This window comes from Hemicordylus capensis, chromosome 8, assembly GCF_027244095.1.
Source record: "Hemicordylus capensis ecotype Gifberg chromosome 8, rHemCap1.1.pri, whole genome shotgun sequence".
In the NCBI taxonomy this organism is placed as follows: Eukaryota; Metazoa; Chordata; class Lepidosauria; order Squamata; family Cordylidae; genus Hemicordylus; species Hemicordylus capensis.
In genome coordinates, this window is record NC_069664.1 from 11,347,327 (window position 1) to 11,366,975 (window position 19,649).

A 19,649-nucleotide genomic window follows, 5' to 3' on the forward strand; every position below is an offset into this window, starting at 1 on the left:
AGCTAGGCAAGCATTTGTCCAAGACCCCACATTGCTACGATCTAGCAGCCACAGCAGAAGCCTGAAACTGGCTTGGTTTTTTAAAAAAATTAAAAGAGGGACCAAGGTGTTAGTCCACATGGAAAGTATATGGATGTTTCTGCTAGGCCCTCCCAACATTCCAGTTCCTATCACCCTGAGCACTGCCTTTGCCTACCACAACCCCCAATGTGGTACAATAGTCTGAATTCTATGAAAACCAAGAGTGCGGCCAGTTTAAATTTTGCAAAGTACACAAAATGTTTGCATAACTTATATCAAGTATAGAAGCTGGGTTCCTTCTAATGTAATTTTTTTTGTGCCATTGCAATTTGGCCCTGTCCCTGATACTCTCAGGGGACTGGATGGCCCAATGGTCTGACTCTACACAAAGCAGCCCCTATTGTCTACTTCCTTTTTGGTGTTTCGGTAAACCATGCACCACCCCAGAAAAAGGTCACACGCCCCCCCCCCTCTTATTTCCAGTGAACGATTCCATTTTGACCTAGCTGGTTGAAGTCCGAACTTTCAGCACCCAAGCTAGAGGGTTTGTTCCTCTGGACCTCTCTTGGATTTAGAGTACCCTGTTTTCGTGATGTTGACTTCCAGCCAAATCTCGGAGGCGTCAGAAGTGTAAAGGACCATGCAGCCTTGAAACAATGGCCGAGAGGCAGCAGTGGATCACCTCAACAAGCCAGGGAGGCGTAGAGTTGCTATGCCCCCCCCAAATTCCGGGTTTCACCCAGATTTTAAGCATCTCACCCGGATTGCTTAGCCCACTGTGATTTGCCCAGATTTCAGATTTCTTTTTTTTCTTTTTTAAAAAAAGCTGAGCTCCAGCCTTTGTAGAAGTGGAGTTCTGGAGCAAAACATGCAGTCACTATTCTGCTCAGAAATTATTTTCAAGCCCATTTACATAATATGCAAATTAGGCACCCAGGTTTGGAGAGCTAGAATATGGCAACCCTAGGGGAGGGGCACCAAACCAGGCACAGCTGCATCTCGTTCCTGGCAGCTCTGATTGAACCTCTCCCATCCTCTGCCCGGGCATTAATAAGAGCCGTTTTGCCTGCAGGCAGGCCATTCCCAGGTAGAGCTTCACAGGCTCTGCCTTACAGAGGTGCATAATCGGAGCTGCTGAGAACAAAGATTTGCAGTTCAGGAGGAATGAATGATGAGGAGTCCTAAGCTGCCAAACACTGAGAGGAGCAACCGCAACATTTTGCCTGCGGTGTGGAGCAAAATCAAAATGACAAAATACGGGACTGCAGTCTTGCCGGAGGTTGGAGCTACTTAGGGGCTTGTCCTGCCCTCTTGCTCCACCGGAGATGCTCTCAAGTACAGATGGGTGGTGGTGTGGGGGAGACAGACAATGCAGCAAAAGTTCTGATGTGACAGAGAGGCAGGGGCTCCGATCAGGATAATCAAAGGAGGCTGCCAAGCGCACGGCACGGCCAGCGGGCCTCACTCGACTTCAGCATTTTAAGGTCTATCCTGGGCGGGGAGAGCTGGTCTTGTGGCAGCAAGGATGGGTTGTTCGTTACTAAGCAGGGTTCACCTTGGTTTGCATTTGGATGGGTGACTAGCTGTGAGTGCTGTAAGGTATTCTGGGGGTGGGTGGATTAGGGCAATAGCTCAGGGGCAGAACAGCTGCTTGGTATTGATGTGGGAGGAGTCAGAAGGTCCTACTCCCTGGCAGCATCCACAAACCTCAAATGAGCCACTGCCAGTCAGTGTAGACAACTCAGTAGAAAACAGCTTCCTATCTTCCCGTATATCAGCAGGTGACAAAACACCTCTTTTTCTTAAAAGCCAAAATTACAGGTGGACATCATTACTCGTGGGTCCAATATTCGCAGATTCGCGTATCCGCTATTCAAAAATAATGCCCCGACCTTGCCATTCGTGGTTGTGTGTCTCACGTATCCACAGTTTTTGTCACAAGCCTCCAATCCCCATATATGGCCGTGCTCTGCGGGTTGAGAGAGTGGAGGACTGTCAGAAGTTCTGCACTTGAACTTGACTGGTCTCTATTGCTGCAGTGCCTCTGAGATGCTGAACTTGACCTGGGGCTTATGGGAATGTTCTCTCATGCGGTGCTGCCTCCCTGGCCAACCTGACAACCAATATGGCTTGGGGTTCATGTGGCAATGAGCTGGTTCTTTGATCCTACTATATTGTATATTGCTGCACTATATTGTACTTTATGCATTCTTGGAGGGGCTGTAGGTCAGCTAGCGAGTGGGACAGCATAATATCCGAGGTGGCCAAGATGCACTATCCTTCCCCCCCAGCTCACCTCCCCGCCCCCAGTGTTATGGGATTTTTCCAGGCCATTTTCTTAGACTCCAGAACCTAACCTCAAATTCCCACTAACATAATGCTTAGTTATATGCGGTTGTAGGCTTAGAACCTAACCCCCATGAGTAACAAGGTCCACCTGTATTAGGAATTCAGGGGGCTGCCCCGAAATGTGGCAAAAGAAATTAGATGGGTAGGGAGACAACAGAGGGCATAGTTATTTGTGCCTGCCTGCCTCAATGTAAAGGGCAGAGTTCCTTATAGAGACACTGACCCCTGTGGCCTGTGGTTCAAAAGCTGCTCTTGCCCCATTCACTGCACCTGAAATCCACCAACTTACTTTGCTTCCTAGTTGGACCCCCTCTGCATGTAAAGTACAGTAAAGAGTGCTGTCAAGTCGATTTTGACTCCTGGTGCCCACAGAACCCTGTGGTTTTCTTTGGTAGAATACAGGAGAGGTTGACCATTGCCTCCTCCTGCGTAGTCTGAGATGATGCCTTTCAGCACCTTCCTATATTGCTGCTGCCCAATATAGGTGTTTCCCATAGCCTGGGAAACATACCAGCAGGGATTCGAACCGGTAACCTCGGGCTTGCTAGTCAAGTCATTTCCTTGCTGCGCCACCAGGTGAAAAAGCCTCTGCCTGCAGCCACTTGTGAAGTTACATTTCACCCACCCTGCATGCCCGTTTTGGGCTGGAGACGGAGAGCTTTCACCCATCCGTAAACTTTTAGGGAGCCCCCCCCCCCGACTCTCATTTTGAGCAGCCCTGTCAAAGTCAAGATTCAGCCCAACGCCTCCGTCCATCTCATTTAATTACAAAACGCAAAATGAGCCCATGCAGCTTGCAGTCAGTCGGGTCTGGGGCAGGGGGAGGGAGAAAGGGCGGTGCTTCCCCCCCGCCCCAGGACTGCCACCGGGGAAGTGGCAGGAGGCATCTGTCAGTGGCAGTAGGGGCTCGAGACGTCCAGCTGTGCTCAGAGCCACGCTGGAGAATCCTGTGCACATCTGTGCGCTCGCTCTGTCGCTCGCTCGCACGCACACACACACACCCATCCATCCATCCAGCAAGCTCACACTGTTGCATGCAGAAGGGGGCAGCCCAAACGCAGCCCCTCCCAACTGCGGCAAAAGTCCCTGGGCTGCGGCTCTTGAGGCCACAGGCCAAGCCGCAGCCGTTCAGACAAGGCTTCTTTGGCTGCCGCCTCTGGACAGCGCCGCCTGGGCTTGATGGGAAGGAAGCTGCCGCTCCCAGCGGACCCGGAGCCAGCAGGCATTCGGAGGCAGCTGGTGACGCCCGGAGGGGCCCTGGGGCGGGGAGCTCAGGAGCGGCTCCGGTCCTCGTGATTGCCCACGATCATCTTGCTGTAGAGCTTCTGCTGCTCCTCCTTGAAGGTGTCCTTCACCTTCTCCCTCTTGAGGCCCCCATCCCTAGAAGAAAGAGAGCACAAGATGGCAGCAGCGTCACGCCCAGGCTAGCTCACAGGCCGGTAGGCAGCAAAGGGGGCAGGAAACATGCGTGTGGAGAACCACCGCCAGACTCTGCAAACTCTACCCATGCTCAGGGCCCACATGAGGGACGAAGAGGATCGCCGACATGGCCATGTGTTCTCGCACTGAGACTCATCCACATATGGCCACACGTGGCAGAGCTCAGGGCCCAGATTTGGGCCCCGGTACTCCCTGCCACCTTGCAAGTAACCTTCAAGGGTGACCCAGAGATGGGACAAATGGGTCCCCCTCCTGAAAGCCATCCACTGGGAAAAATGAGTGGGAGCTGGTGCCCACCTGTGCATGCTTCCTTCCACATGTCAGTGTTGTGCAAAGCCTGCATGCTAGAGCAAGGATAGGCAACCCTGATTGTTGTTGAACTACAACTCCCAGTATCCCCAGCTGGCGCATGTTTTGATTTTAATGTAAACTACCCGGAGCCACTTTAGGAAGAGCGGTATATAAATCGAATAAATAAAATATGGATTTGACGACCACAAGAGGCGATGATGCCTGGTATCCTAAAAGAAAGATTGATGGAGAAGTCGTCTTTTGTTGGCTACTCTATGATCAGTGGCAAGGATAGCATATGGAACCCCTAGGGACAGGATGTCACTGAACACCAGCGGGAGAAGGGTGCTGTCTAGATGCCCTGCTTGTAGACTTCCCTGCATCTGGCTGGTCACTGTTGGAAACAGCATGCTGGCCTTGATGGACCATTGGCATTATCCAACAGGACTCTTCTTCGGCTCCCAGCACACTTTCCATTCCCCAAAGGTGTGACACTCAACAAAATCGGACTCCAGGCAGAGTTCTTCTGGGGAGCCCTTTCCCACTGCAGAGTGCTTTCCAGAAGCCCCATCCATGGGTATACCACATGGGTCCCCAACGGTGGGTCCTTCAATGCTGTTCCCCCTTTGGCTATTGTGGCAGGGGATGATAGGAGTTGTAGTCCAAAAACATCTGGGTACCAGTGTCCTCTCTCATCTTTTTCATCTGTATGTGGAATGAGTTTTGTTCTGGGTGGCAGGACCAAGGCCGTGTGGGCGCACATGCATGGGGCCTTCCTAGCGCAAAATGAGCGGGATTGAAAATCAACTGAGCGGACATCAAAAAATGGGTGAGCAGGTGCACTGCAGAGGGAACCCTGGCTCCGTACCACCCCCATCACCAGAGTACTTGCTTTGCGTGCTGAAGCATCGCATCACAGTAGATGGACAGACAGTTTAACCAGGGCAGGTTCATGCATCTCCGCCATTTCCTGCCCCATCCAATGGCCATTCCGCCACAGGACTCACCACAGCAGATCCACGAGGCCTCCCTGCCTCGCAATGGCAGACTTCACCCGATTGGCAAACTGCACGGCATCCTCGTCGGGCTAAGGGAGAGCACAATCAGTCAGTCTTTGCTGAAGAATCCCAGCCAGGAAGCCAGGTGCTCCTCTGGCTTCGGTCCACTCCAGGCCAGGCTTCAGGGGTGCAGATCCCCGAGTATCTGAAGATACTCATTGGACTGAACTCCCCCTGCCAAACCTAATAACCCACATCTCCCCCACCTCCCCACCGCAAAGCGTCTGTCCTCTTTCCCCCCACCCCCCAAATTTAACGAGGACTTCCTCCTCCGGCTGCTCCTCACCTGTCTGGTCATGGGAGGCAGGTACCAGACGCTGCAGACGATTGCCCAGCTGGTCATCATCCTGAGCAGGTAGGTCACCATGCCATACTTGCTGCTGTTAAAGAAGGCGTCTCCAAACTGGGGGTCATACTGAAGAACAGAAGAGGGGGCAGGGATGAGCAAGAGGGCAAGGACATCCAGTCACTAGTCAAGGCACAAGCAAGACCACCCCAGATGGCGGCGGCTTTCTGCCGCTCTCACTCTCCATCGAGTCAGACAAGGGTGCCAGATGCAAGACATGGCAGCAGACCCACGCTTAGGAAGCTCCATGCCAGAGAACTGCGCACCTCCCTCCACCCCCCCGCCGCAAGTCTGTGTCCACAACCAGGAGGGGTAAAGGTGCAATTTGCTTTTAAACAAAGCTGAGATTCCACCCCAAAGTATGGCCCGATCTATTCTGAGTCAGGATTTCAAAGGTCACCTCTCGCTCAGTATTGTCTGCCCTGGCTGGCAGCAGCTTCTCAGAGGTCTTTCCGGGCACCTGTTATCCAAGACCCTTTTAATTGGAGATGCTGGGAACCGAAACCCGATCACCCAAAAGCACTCCCCAAGAACACATTGCAGTGAAACAGAAAATTAAACAGAGCAGGCACTGGGCTGTTCTCCTGGGGTTCACCCAGGTGGAGTGAATACCCTGCCCATTCTTACTGATATGTCCTAGTGTGGGGGGGTCCCAGCAGGCTCCCAAGGGGTCCTCAGAGCCCTCCTGCCACCCCACACTGCAGCCATGCTATTTGTTCCTCGTGCGAGGATTGCTGGCTTTAAGCCGATGCTTCCTGAGCGATGTGTTTGCTGCAGAAGGGGAGGGAGGAGGGTACAGAACCGTGTTTCCTGTAACAGGATTCCCAGAGGTGACTGACTACAACTTTCAGCACCCCTAGTTGCAATGGCCTTTGGCTAGGAATGATGGGAGTTGTAGTCAACAGCATCTGGGCATCCCTATTACACTGGTGAAGACCCTCCCCCTCTGCTCCTGATTGGCTAGCCGCGTGCTGAAACTCAGCAAACCCCTCCCCTCCGCCTGACTGACAGGCATCAGAACGTTCGCACTGAGTGCTCCCACTGAAGCTAACTAGGCAGGTAAACTGGTCCCATTAATTTCAATAAGAGAAAGGCTGGGGACTCCTGCCCTAGTGGATTGTGTCTACCACACTGGCTCTCAAACCTGGGTCCTCAGATGTTGCTGGGCTTTAACTCCCATCATGCCCAGCCACAGTGGCCAAAAGCCAGGGATTCTGGGAGTTGTAGGCCGACATCTGCAGGAGGGCTGAAGTTGAGCAGCCCTGTTCTAGAGGAAAGGATCCCGGCGCTCCTGCCCATCCAAGGCCAGGACTTCTCAATTCCCCGGCACGCCCAGCCCTGCAGACACAGCAGCCCTTGATGCCCATCTTGCCGGTTTCAGTAGGCTTTGCTAAAGCGGGGATGGCTCTCACCTTGATGGCAACGGGATAGACTGTGGCACCGATCTCAAAGCTCCCTTTCTTGAACATCATCACGGAAGTGTTGTTGATGCAAGTGCCTGCCAAGAGAGAAACGGAGCTTGTGTGGGAGCTGCTATCACTGCCAATGAAGTGTCACCGTGGTGGGGCAACGTGAGGTACTCGCAGTGGGAGCACGTGCCTTGGCGAGAGCGCGGGAGCTCAGATCAAGACCTCGCGGCTCCTGGGCTGTCTGACTGGCAGGCCTGATTTCGCACAGAAGGGGGCATCTGGGCTGGTGACCAGGGCCAGGTCAAGAGGACTTGGGGAGGAGTGAGTGCCCTTCTCCTCTCTCATCAAGAATGAGCCTGCCGCCACCCAAGAGGGGACTTTCGGTGAAGATCCTGGAAATTCAGGGCTGTGGGTCCCACTAGTCCAAGGTTCTTCACTGCAAGGCCCAGGAGTTAGTGGAGGCCCCCATCAATCCAAGTGTGGCTCCCTGGCGAATTGCTTCTTGGGCCTGTGTGGAACTTTGGCCTCTCCACAGTCCCTGCCTGGAGACCAGTGTTCTCTCTCATTTTTTCCCATCTGTGTGCGGGATGAGGGTTGTTGTTTTTTAAAAAAATTATTTTGCATTTTATATCCCGCTCTTCCTCCAAGGAGCAGAGAGCGGTGTACTACATACTTAAGTTTCTCCTCACAACAACCCTGTGAAGTAGGTTAGGCTGAGAGAGAAGTGACTGGCCCAGAGTCACCCAGCTAGTCTCATGGCTGAATGGGGATTTGAACTCGGGTCTCCCCGGACCTAGTCCAGCACTCTGGACTAGTTCTGGGTTGCAGGATCAAGGCAGTGTGTGCGCATCATGTGCATTCAGAATGGGGCTTTCCTGATGCAAGCCAAGCGGGATCTAAAATTAACTGAGCAGACATCCCCAAACTTGTTAGCGGGCGCACATGCGCATGCCTTAGAGGGAACCCTGGTGGAGAAGGCCATTCCCACCTTGCAGTGCTGCGCTTTGACCAGTGCTGGGGTCGGGGGGTGGGGGGAGAACACATTAAGGGAAATGGAGCCCTCTGGATCGCCGGCTCCCTCTTGGAAGGCAGGCACAGAGTACTGGGAAGTGTTGCCCTCCCAACGCTCTCTTCCTGGAGCTCAGAAGAGAGGGCTTTGTCTTTCTTAAAGGGCCCTCCCACCCCTGAGACAAGCACTGTACTGGGCGGAGGTCAGGACAGTGGAAAAGGGCCGTCACATGGCATGTTTTTTGCCCAAGTGGCCCCTGCTGGAAAAATAGTGGAGATCCCAGCTCTAGCCCTTTTCCCTCTACAGCTTAAATGTCCCACCTTCCATTTTCATCTACCCTGGAACACTGTGGAAATGTGGAAAAGAAGCTCATAGGATTTACTTGTCCCCTTTGGTTCTTGCTTACCTTCAGGGAAGATGAGGATGGGCAGTTTATTTTTATCCTGAGCATGCTCTGACAGCCTGCAGGCAGAGAGAGAGAGAGAGGGGAAAGAGGGGGGGGGGCAGGGGATGGTGTAGGGTGGAAGAGAGGAGGCTCACATTAGCATCACTGGCTGCTTTAGAGGCAGATCCCAGCAACTCCCATATCCAAGCCCATGCGGCCCTGAGCCTTATAGCAGCTCAGCAGTTCTATTCAGAAGCCTGCCGCCAGCCGGGGAGGCACCTCCGTCCCAAACCCCATTCCTCGAAATACACTGCCAGCAAGTCTTGCAACACATGGCAGGGGGCTGTGTACATACCTTCTGGCCACTAGGTGGCGATCCTTCACCTCTGATCGTTCAAACCAGACATGGGGGCAGGCCTTCACCATGGCTCTCTGGATCACCCCCATGAGCCCTCCGTGGATCTGGCCCACCTGAGCCGCAGAGAAGGCAAAAAGCTTTGAGTCAGCCTTGGGGGGACCTGCGGTTCAGCCCCCAACGCAAGACAACTGGAAAGGAAAGAGAGTGCACAGCAGCAGCAACAACCACTCCCATGCCCCAGTCTGATGCCCGTTCCCCAGATGAACGGGCCATGTCCAAGCTGTGCGAGCAGCACCTGCTCCAGTCCACTTTCTCTGCATGGAGGTTCTGGGGGGAGTGCCTAAGTTCGCCTCCCTATCCGGCATACTCTCCAAAGAACTACCAAGTCCCAGAGCATCTTCATTCTGTTGGCATTTCCTATGCAAAGGCAGGTGGTGCGGCAGTGGGCTGGCAGCAGGAGGGAGGGACAGGCATCCCAATAATCAGAAACACGGAGATCCAAGGGATGGCAGGAGCCAGCACTGCCAGTAAAAACGGAAAGCCCCCGTAAGGTGTATGAGCAAATGAGTTCGGTTTTTGGTCTCCCAGGTACAGCACCGCAGAGACAGGAGCAGGGAATAAGGGGCATCTGGCTAACATCGCTCTACGTGCCATGCTGCGATGTGTGGTTCTAAAAACAAACCAGGCAGCCAGGAACATATGGCCCTGTATCAGAATTAGCTCAAGAGCACTCATCAACCCTCCAATTCTTCAGGACAGACAAAACTTTTGGGGGAAGGGGACCTGTGTTAGGAAATCCCCGAAGGGAAAACTCCAGGCAAATTATGCTTGGGCAATGTCCACATGCAGGAAGATGCGCGCATGCACACAAACGCCAAAGCGGAGATCCCCCAGCCTTACCATAGCATAGTAGCCGTCGCTAGCCAGAATTATGACGTCAATCGGGGACGTGTGGTTGGCCACACAGATTCCTCCATTGCGGGGTCTGTTTTCCCTACAGTGGGAGGGGAGAGAGGGAGGTTAGCATGAGGAGTCACTGAACAAACTCAGCCTGTCCATTCAGCCCTGGACCCTGGAATGGGAGCTCCCTCAATGCCCACCCTCAGAAGCAGGGCTGTCCTTAGAGAGCCCTGGTGGGGTATGGGGCCCAGGGCAAATCAGCCAGTGACGGGCCCCCTTCCAGTTAATTCTAATGGGGGTCCAATGAGTAGGGCCTGGGGCGGTCGCCCTGCTTGCCCTGCTGTAAAGACAGCCCTTCTCAGAAAGCACGGAATCTCCATGAATGGCCTCCATAGAGGGTGGTACAACATGCCACAATCACTGCTGCGTGTGCTTTTCCATTTTTGCTCTGGAAAAATGACAATTTAATAAATATTGGTAATTGAAATGGTGCCCCTCTGTGCTCTCCCACCCAGTCCTCTGCATACCGGTGGTGATAGGTGATGATAGCCGTGAGAGCTCGGACACAGATCCGGTAACCCGTCAGGTGGACGTGCCTACTCAGGAACTCCTTGCACCTAAAGGGTCAGAACACACATCTCAGCAGGCCTCAGCAGAGAGTCAGCTCTGATTCAAGGCCTCTGGGAGAGTGAATAATGAATGTTTTGGTGCCCCTGATTCCCACTAGAGGGAGTCAAATACCTTCTCCAAAGGGCAGCTGGCTTTTCAGATTACTACTGTGAGGACCCATATCTCAAGAAGGATATTATAGGACTGGAAAAGGTGCAGAAAAGAGCAAGCAAGACAATCAGGAGTCTGGAGCACCTTCCTCGTACTTTTTCCTAAGTACGAGGGAAGTACTTTTTCCTAAGCAGGGAAGTAACTGGCCTAGGGAGCAAGAGGGTGCTGGTTCGAATCCCTGCTGGTATTATATCGGGCAGCAGAGATATAGGAAGATGCTGAAAGGCATCATCTCATACTATGCAGGAGATGGCAATGGTCAACCCCGCCTGTATTCTCCCAAAGACAACTACAGGGCTCTGTGGGCACCAGGAGTCGACACCAACTTGACAGCACAACTTTACTTTACTTTCCCCTCACAGTGCATAATTAATCCATGGAATTCTCTGCCATGGAGGACAGATCTACTAGTGGGCCCGGGCTACTAGTCTCGATGGCTTTAGGATACTTCCAGGCTCAGAGGCAGGACGCTTCTGAATCCCAGTTGCAGGGGAGCAACAGCAGGAGAAGAGGCATGCCTTCACTGTCTGTTTGTGGGTTTCCCAAAGGCATCCAGTGGGCCACTGGGGGAAACAGGATGCTGGACTAGATAGGCCTTGGCCTGATCCAGCAGGGCTGCTCTTATGACCCTCCATAGCAGCAGGGTGATGTTAGGAAGGAAAAGTGCTGTAGCTTCTTTCTCATGGGAGGATTCACTGATGGGAGGTGCTCCCGTCCTTCCCCCTCCAAACGGTAGGAGCAGGTGGGAGGATTATAACCCTCCCTGGGCTGAAGCCTCCTCCCAGCATGCTCACTGGAAAGAAAGGGCTGGTGCCTTACAGATAACCTTATTTATTTATTGCATTTATATGCTACCTCCTACATATGAACATAGGAAGCTGCCATATACTGAGTCAGACCATGGGTCCATCTAGCTCAGGATTGTCTACACAGACTGGCAGCAGCTTCTCCAAGGTTGCAGGCAGGAGACTCTCTTAGCCCTATCTTGGAGATGCTGCCAGGGAGGGAACTTGGAACCTTCTGCAGGCAAACTTTGCCTCTCAGCTACAGCGCGTCTCCCAACTGCAGAGAGCACCCTTAAGGTTTGTGGCAACCAGGGTTCCGACAATAGGGATTCCCAGACCTTACTGACTACAACTCCCACAATCCCCAGCCAAAACCCAGTGCAGCTACCAGGGGTGCGCTGGGAGTTGTAGTCAATATCTGGGAACCCCTGTTAAAGGGAACTATCATACTATAATGTACTCAAGAGCACTGCATGAATGCCCATTATTGATCAACTAATTATTTCCCCGAACACTGGGGCTTCCACAGCCCAGCAACCATGGTCGAAGGGCCAAACACTAGCCTCCTATGAAAAACCACTTCTCGGCACCTGTTCTCAGGTGATGAGCTTTGCGGCAACCCACTGCAGAGAACTCACCTTCCATTGGGCAAGTAGCCCACCACGGTGGTTCCTATTACCAAGAGATTAATGCCAGTGAAAGCCAGGGCTACCCTGTATGAGAGAGAGAGAGAGAGAATATGAATGAGGTTAGTCATAACCTCTGGCGGTTCCCTGAGCAAGCAGAACGACACTGCACCCCAACCTACTTGAATAGGGACGTCTTCCTGGGACTGATCAGGGGAGTGATTTCCATCATAAGAGTACTGCCAACATTCATTTAAGAGTACACAGGAGCCGAGAGGACTGCCTTACAGAGTCAGACCCTTGGTCCATTTAGCTCAGTCTTGTCTACACAGACTGGCAGCAGCTCTCCAAGGTTTCAGGCAGGGGTCTCGCCCAGCCCAACCTGGAGAGGCTGCCAGAGATTGAACCCAAGATCTTCTGCATGCAAAGCAGATGCTCTTCCACTGAGCTGCAGCCCCATCCCCTATTTCTTAGGAAGCTGCTCTATACCAAAGCGGCCCCATCCTGGAAACCAGGGAGAGGAGGGAGGGCGGAAATACAGAAAGAGCGGGATGGGGAAACCTCAAAGGGACACCAGAAGTGTGGAGTGTTACAGATCCCACATGCTTTCAGTACACGCATGTTACTTCAAAGGAATTACTGGGTATTTGCCATTACCTTGAAAGATACGAGAAGGCTGCCTTGCTTTCTCAATGCTTTTAAAGAAGCACTGAGCTGTGTGCCGGCTGTGTGTGCGCCCATTGTGTGCGCGTGCATGCACGGCAGACAGGCGCGCATGCGAAGGGCGCACACACGGCCAGTACTTCTGGCGACCTATGGCGACGAAAGGGGGAAGGGGCGGCAGGGAGGTATGCTGCCGCCCCATGGATTTCGGTTCAAACAGACCGCCGGCAGGGGGAAAGCGGCGGGAGGGGTAAGTGAACCCTCCCCCGCCCTTAGAGGACCCCCACCCCCGCCCCACTGGCGCCGAAACGGCCCCGGAGCTGAAATGTTTCGGAGGCCTCTATAACAGCCTCCGAAACATTTCGGGCTCCAGCCTAAACAGGTGTACCTTGAGGGCCTTTTAAAAAGCAATTAGAGCTGAAGACGCTCTTATTTTGATAGGGTGTGCATTCCAGAGCCCCGGGGCAGCCACAGAGAAGGCCCAGCCGCAAGTCGACAACACGAGCCACTGGCAACCGTAACCAGACCGCCCCAGCTGATCCGAATAGGCGACAGGGTCTATGACCAAGGAGGCACCCTCTGAAGTACCCTAGACAGAAGCGGCTGCAGGAAATCCCTTCAACCTCTGACTCATTCTTCCCAGGGTGGGGGTGGGGGTGGGAAGCAAGGCCAGGCTGTACCTGAGTGGCAGCAGGAAGCAGTAGCGGATGAGGACCCCCAGCCCCCAGAGGACCGTGAGGCGCAGGCTGATGTAGTGGAAGTTGTAGTTGGTTCTGCTCAGCAGGTTCCAGGACTCCAGCTCCTCCGCTGAGAAGCGCTTGGTCACCTCGTCGTCCATGATGGTCTCCATGCCCTTGCGGCAGAAGTAGAAGATGTCCGAGAGCTCGAACTCGGGGGCGTCCAGGGCCTTGTTGCTTCCGCTCCGCCGGATCTCCTTGATCTCCTCCTCCAGCGAGGTGGGCTCCTTGGCGATGAGGCCTGAAAAAGACACACCTTCCTCCAGCCACAGTGAGGAAAAATGCCCCCCCTCCACAAGCACCTCCCCTCCTGGCCCCCAGAGCAGGCGGTCAGGCCCCTTACCATTGGCGTAGGGCTTATAAAGATGGTGGTTCTTCTCTTTGGCACCGCGCTGGATCCTCAGCGTTGCCCACTGCAAGAGACACCAAAGGGAGATTTGGAGCTGTGGGTTAAGGGGCAGTGGAACTCAGGGCCACAAGATGTGCTGGTGAGGGCAACTGGCTTGGACAGTTTCAAAAAGGACTGGCCTGGCCCAGGCAATAAAAATATTACGCGTTCTAAGCTGGGGTTTCGGAAATAGAAGAACAGACATAAGGGGGATTTCCACGAGGAAAAGCAGCTCCTGCTGAAGCTGACACATGAGACACAGCCTGGAACATTCTTTTCTTTTGCATGCGTTGTTTTGGCTTGAAATACACTTTTGATGTATGTGTGTGTGTGAGAGAGAGAGAGTTTATATGTATTAGGAAATCACAGGAAACATCTGGTTACTGAACAACAAGTAACCACAGGTAACTTGGGAACCCCTGAGCTAGAGTGACCAGTCTGGGGCGTAGCTATAATTGAGTGGATGGGTTCAAAGGACCCCTCCCCCAGCTCCTGAGGGCCCCCCAGCTCCACCCCTCCCTATTTTCTTCATTATCTCCGAGGGGCCACTGGGGAGAGGAGTGAACATGGGCCCCCTCTCCCCTAGCTACACCCCTGTGACCAGTCATGGTGAAGCCAACAACTGAGCTAATGATAGTTGCTATGAAAGGACTGTGAAGACCCAGAAGAGACTGTGATAAAAGATGGTGCTTAGGGACTCCAGAGCTTCCACCTCTGCCTTCTACATGTCCATATGGCACGAGTAAAGAGCTGGTCTTGTGGTAGCAAGCATGACTTGTCCCCTTAGCTAAGCAGGGTCCACCTTGGTTGCATATGAATGGGAGACTACATGTGAGCACTGTAAGATCTTCCCCTTAGGGGATGGAGCCGCTCTGGGAAGAGCAGAAGGTTCCAAGTTCCCTCCCTGGCAGCATCTCCAAGACAGGGCTGAGAGAGATTCCTGCCTGCAACCTTGGAGAGGTCGCTGCCAGTCTGTGAAGACAATACTGAGCTAGATAGACCAATGGTCTGACTCAGTATATGGCAGCTTCTTATGTTCCTATCACAAACTCTCTCCTGCCAACATTTGGGTAAAGATCAGACAACTGTAGTGGGCAAAGCAAGCATGTAGGTGTGCTAGTTTGACAAGTTATAGGCTGGCATTTATGCAAACAATAAGGGGTGTGTGCGCATGCATACATGTGCACGCGCATCACAGCCAAGACTGTAGGATGGAGCACTGAAATGCTCTCCTTGTCCACAGGGCTGTGACAAGAATGCCTTTGGGGCTGCAGGCTGTGGCACTGAAATGCTGTCCATGCAACTGCTGAGACATTGCATGGTGATAAACCCTTGTGATAAACCCTTGTGCATGCTACAGCCCAGGTATGGTCTGGCCTTTCCTTCACTCAGCTGAAAGATCCCCCCGCACTGGAGTCAATGTGGAAGGCTGGGCAAAGTTTGTGGCGAGCCCAGGAATTCTCCCGACTCCAACAAAACAGCTACAGCGAGCCCAGTAAGCAATCCTGCTCCCAGTTCCCTCCTGGCTGCCGAAGGCTGCTTTCCTCAAAAAGTCACACATTAGCTCCCGGCTGCTGGGGTGACTGCAATGTAGGTGGGGCTGCCTTGGGAGACACTTTAGATGCTCAGTGAATGCAGAATGCTGCAGGCTGCCTCTTTGCATGGGCAACCGTAAGAGAACATAGGGCCCCTTGTTCTGGCTCAACTGCACGGCTGGCTTCTGGGTCCAGTTCAATCGACTGGCCACCACCTCGGAAGACCTCAGTGGTCTCAGCATCCCCCCCAGTGTGTGGAAGAGCACGTGTGTTGCATGCAGAAGATTCCAGCTCCAACCCCAGGGTGTCCAGCGAAAACAAGTAGTCCCAGGTGGAGTGAATGGCACCGACTTTCCTCTCCTTTTAACATGCTAAGGTCGTTCTCACTACCTTAGCTGCAGGACTGGGGAGGGTTGGGGGGAAGCAGGAGCTCAGCGACACCAATCCAGGGCCCCTCCAACGTGCTGTGCATTTGGCTCATACCCAACTGTCAGGACATGTGTTACAAAGGGGGACTGCCTATACTCTGAGTGGCTGCCATCTTGAAATAAGACGGCAGAGCAGCAAAATAAATAGATACATACATACATACATAAGACAAAAAACCCAGCTCTTTTCAAAGGCTTTTGCTGCTAGCTAGCTGGAGGATTGTAACTGCTGCTGGTTTGCTCTAGCTGTGCATTAGTCATTTTCTTGCAGAGTTTACTTTTGACTTGACAACAGCGGTTGGTTCTCACGATCCTAATCGGGGTAGGAGGCATGCCCAGTCAGGGTAGGAGAGCCAAGCCTGCTCCTGGTTTCCGGTTGTGTGCTTGCAAATATAAAGGTGAGAAACTTCCATTTCCGTTTCCAAACTGGTAATGAAGGGAGGAGAGCTGGTAGCAAGCATGACTTGTCCCCTCTGCTGAGCAGGGCCCACCTTAGTTGCATATGAAGGGGAGATGACATGTGTGAGCACCGTAAGATATTCCACAGAGGATGGAGCCACTCTGGGAAGAGCACCTGCCTGCGTGCATGCAGAAGCTTCCTAGTTCCCTCCCTGGCAGCATCTCCAAGGTGGGGCTGAGACTCCTGCCTGCAACCTTGGAGAAGCCGCTGCCAGTCTGGGTAGACAATACTGAGCTAGATGGACCCAGGGTCTGACTCAGTATAAGGCGGCTTCCTCAGTTCCTATTTTAATTGGGGTTTTAGCCTGGTCTTTGAACTATTTAGCTGTATTAATTTCTTATTCTATATTGAGGCTAATCTCATGATCGGCAAAAAGTGGGCTAAGGGATCTGATTGTGTGCTGCAACGGGAGCTGTGCGGCTCCTGGCAGCAAACCTCCTAAAGTACCCTTCCCCTTAGCCGAGGTTAACGGAGCAGGCGCTTTTTGATTGTGTCTTTTTGATCGTGTCTTTTGTTTTCCATACAAAAAGATCAAGTCTTTTTGATCGTGTATTGCTCCGCGCCACAGCAACACACGATCAAAAAGACACAATCAAAAAATCATATCTATTTTCAGCCTACTTTCCAGTAGGTTTATGAGATCACCCGGCATTCCGTGTGTCTGTGTGTTCCCCCCGCTATCAACTTAGCAATGCCGTGACCAATATGAACCAAATTGGGTACAGTTGTAGGGACACATAGGGGCAGCTTGACAGCGTAGTTTATGTTATGTAATCCACCCCAATCCAAGATGGCAGATGTGTGAACTTTTGAGGCACAAGTGCACTAACTTGAGGACACTGCCTAACCGATGTTAGACAGTAGTGAATAACACACAGGGACATCGCAATGGTGTAGTTTGTAATGGTGTCATCCACCCTGATCCAAGATGGCGGATGCGCTGAGCATTTCAGGCGCAAGAGATCTAAATTGTGGGCTTTGATCTGAACCAAATTTAGTCCAATTATAGAGACTGTGGAAGGAAAGTAGGCAGATTAGTTCTTACTAGAGCAACTTGTATTAATGTTGAAAGCCGCCCTGAGCAGTAGTGCACTGAAGGGGCCGGGTGTGTGTGGAATAAATATTCGGAACTAACTAACAGTAAGAGGCGGAGAGAATGAGCATGTGCAAGGTGGCAGCTGGGAAGAAAGGCTTTCCCTCCTACTTTGGGAACATGTGGAAGGGGATCTGGGTAAGGTGCGCTCATCCTACCCAGCAGGCACCTTGCAGACAATCACTCTCCCTGCCTCCTACCTTAAAGTTTGCAAGCATGCGAACGAAAATGGCGAGCACACCCAGCAATCCTCCCCAGGCTGGACACTCCTCCTCCCCAGCTGCCAGTCATGAGAACAAGCCCTAGATATGTCATTGCCATTTTTACCGACGTTTGTGCTTTTTCATTGTTTGGAACCCCATGCTGAAAATCAATAAGTTCCCTAGTCTGGCTCTGGGAGGGAGTTCAGATTTGACGGGGAAAATAAGCCCTCTGTCTCCAGACTAAGAACAATGGCTCAAGGTGGCTTCTTGACCACCGGGCGAGAGCTCTGAAAAACAGGAAGGGCCAGCCCAAAGTCAGAGGAGGCTCTTTCCCAAGACTCCGATGTAACAAGAATACAATCCTACACAAAAGCAGCAGTGGGAAAGCTGGCACCAGGGCTCTGCTCTTTGCCAAACACTGGGGTTGGGAGAGGACGGTCTCTTGCTCACCTAACCTTTGAATCTCGCACGGGACAGGCAGCTGGCGGGCTCCCAGACGGCTGGTCCCAGCATGCTTAGAAGCAGGGGCCGTGTGTTTAGGTTGCCGACAACACAGCTCCCCTCCCCGATCCTGCCACTGCCTGGGGTCGTTGCTGCTTCCTTTGGTCCAAACTGTTATAATTTGCAGGGGGACAAGTACGCCACCTCCGGAAGTTGCCTGGCTGTGATTGCAAGAAGGCAGACTTATCTCGGCATGACATTAAGGTCAGCCTCTCCTCCCAAGGGCACTGCACACACAGGTTCGCCTCCCACTCTTTTGGCTGCCTTCCATCTGACCATCTCAAGCCAACACAGGCTTAAGCAACAACTTCATAAGCATGGCTGCAGGTTATGTTGTAATCCACCCCTGGAGCACGAATGTGATCTTGGGCACAGAATTCGGCTTGCTAGGAAGCAAAGCTCTCTCTCTCTCTCTCTCTCTCTCTAAATGGAAAAAAACAAGTTTTTAAAGATATAGTTCAAAGCGTGTGGGCAATGCTTGGTGAAATGCTGGAAACCAGAGAGGTGACCAGATAAGGTTTCCAGGGCATAGAGCTTCAGTTACCTGTAGCTTCCTGAGCTTGCCCCAGAGTTAATTATGCAAAACAGAGTATGTTGCAAAAATGGATTCAAAACCGTGCCAAACAGGGGTTCTCAAACTTGGGTTCCCCGATGACGACGCTGGACTACAACTCTCAGCACCTTTGGCCATTGTGGCTGGGGATGATGGGAGTTGTAGTCCAACAACATCTGGGAACCCAAGTCTGAGGACCCATGGTGTAAAGGGCTATTTCCTTCCCACCTCCATCTGCCGGTAAGCAAAACCAGCCTGGGGTCTCTCCTAAAACTTCTCGAACAAGTTTTAAATACTGGCAAGTCTCTTCATTTCCCTTTGATCCCATTAAGGAACCAGCTATGTCCATGTGGGGCGGGTGATATTGAGTCAGTTGCACATGTCCTTTTACACTGCATTTACAACAGGGACATTCGTACTACCTGGATTGAACCACTTCTAAAAAATAGACTGGGTTGATCAGAATATCGCCTATTTCCTGACGGACCAACATGCAGAGGTCACAACACAGATAGCAAGATTTTGTGCGGCAGCTTGCAAATTGAGAAGGGAACAACTTAGCTGTAACTGAGATTTTCCATAATTTGATACGGTGCCACTAAGTTATTGTTTTGATTTTGCTTTGTTATATTGACTTATGCTTTGTGTGTATTTTGACTGGTCATGGACCGTAATAAACTATTACCTACAACCTAATTTCCCTTCCCTATTCCCCCCCTGATTGTAAGCTTGAAAGTGGGGGCTGCCTTTGATGCTATCAATCATACAGTCCTTTGATTGGCAAACGGAAACAATAAAGATGATGACACTTTTAACCCACGCTGGAAACTGCCCGTGTAAGAGTGAAATTAGTAGCCCCAGGGAGGGAGAGTGCTGGAGGGAAGTCAGTGGGTCTCCCCCCACCCCAATGCCCACACCTCTTTAGAAAGGCCTGTTTCTCCTGCCCCGCCCCCCCTCCAACGTGGCCCGCAAGATGTCCCTCTCTGGAAGGAGAGGGGCTGCCACTCAGGTCCATGGCCTGAAGGCCTCCCCCTCCGCAAGGCATCTGCCTTGCAGATGCTCAGCAAGTCAAAGGCTGTTCAGTGCCTGGATTGGGGGCTGCCCCGAGCTCCCCACGCCTGCTGCCTTGAGCTCCACCATGGAGGCAAGGCAGACCAGAAATGCCACAGCTGCTCAATCAAGTCGACTCAGAAACATCACTCTCTGACCTGGAAGTTTCCACCCCCACTTTCTGAGATGCGGGGAATCTTCGTAGCCATTCAGTGGCGAAAGAAATGCACTTTGTTGGGGAGCATCTCCGTTCACGGCTTGACAAAGACCAGGCGCCAGGG

At 52.5% G+C, this 19,649-nt stretch overlaps 1 protein-coding gene across 3 annotated transcripts in view; it reads right to left on the reverse strand.

Annotated features, from left to right (window-relative positions):
• Positions 1-3,116: 3,116 nt before the first annotated feature.
• The window catches only part of GPAT4 (glycerol-3-phosphate acyltransferase 4), a 29,974-nt gene continuing 13,441 nt past the window's right edge, over positions 3,117-19,649 (reverse strand). For 2 of the 3 annotated variants that reach the window (XM_053270004.1, XM_053270005.1), the window contains exons 3-13: positions 13,501-13,570; positions 13,101-13,398; positions 11,770-11,844; positions 10,094-10,183; positions 9,567-9,660; positions 8,664-8,779; positions 8,330-8,385; positions 6,918-7,003; positions 5,446-5,574; positions 5,109-5,188; positions 3,117-3,750 (exon numbers count right to left, since the gene is read on the reverse strand). In XM_053270004.1, coding sequence (XP_053125979.1) covers positions 3,642-3,750; positions 5,109-5,188; positions 5,446-5,574; positions 6,918-7,003; positions 8,330-8,385; positions 8,664-8,779; positions 9,567-9,660; positions 10,094-10,183; positions 11,770-11,844; positions 13,101-13,398; positions 13,501-13,570 — 1,203 coding nt within the window. In that variant the 3' untranslated portion in view covers positions 3,117-3,641. Of the gene's footprint in view, positions 3,751-5,108; positions 5,189-5,445; positions 5,575-6,917; positions 7,004-8,329; positions 8,386-8,663; positions 8,780-9,566; positions 9,661-10,093; positions 10,184-11,769; positions 11,845-13,100; positions 13,399-13,500; positions 13,571-17,714; positions 18,189-19,649 lie in introns of those variants that run through there. The other variant, XM_053270006.1, reaches the window with a different exon arrangement.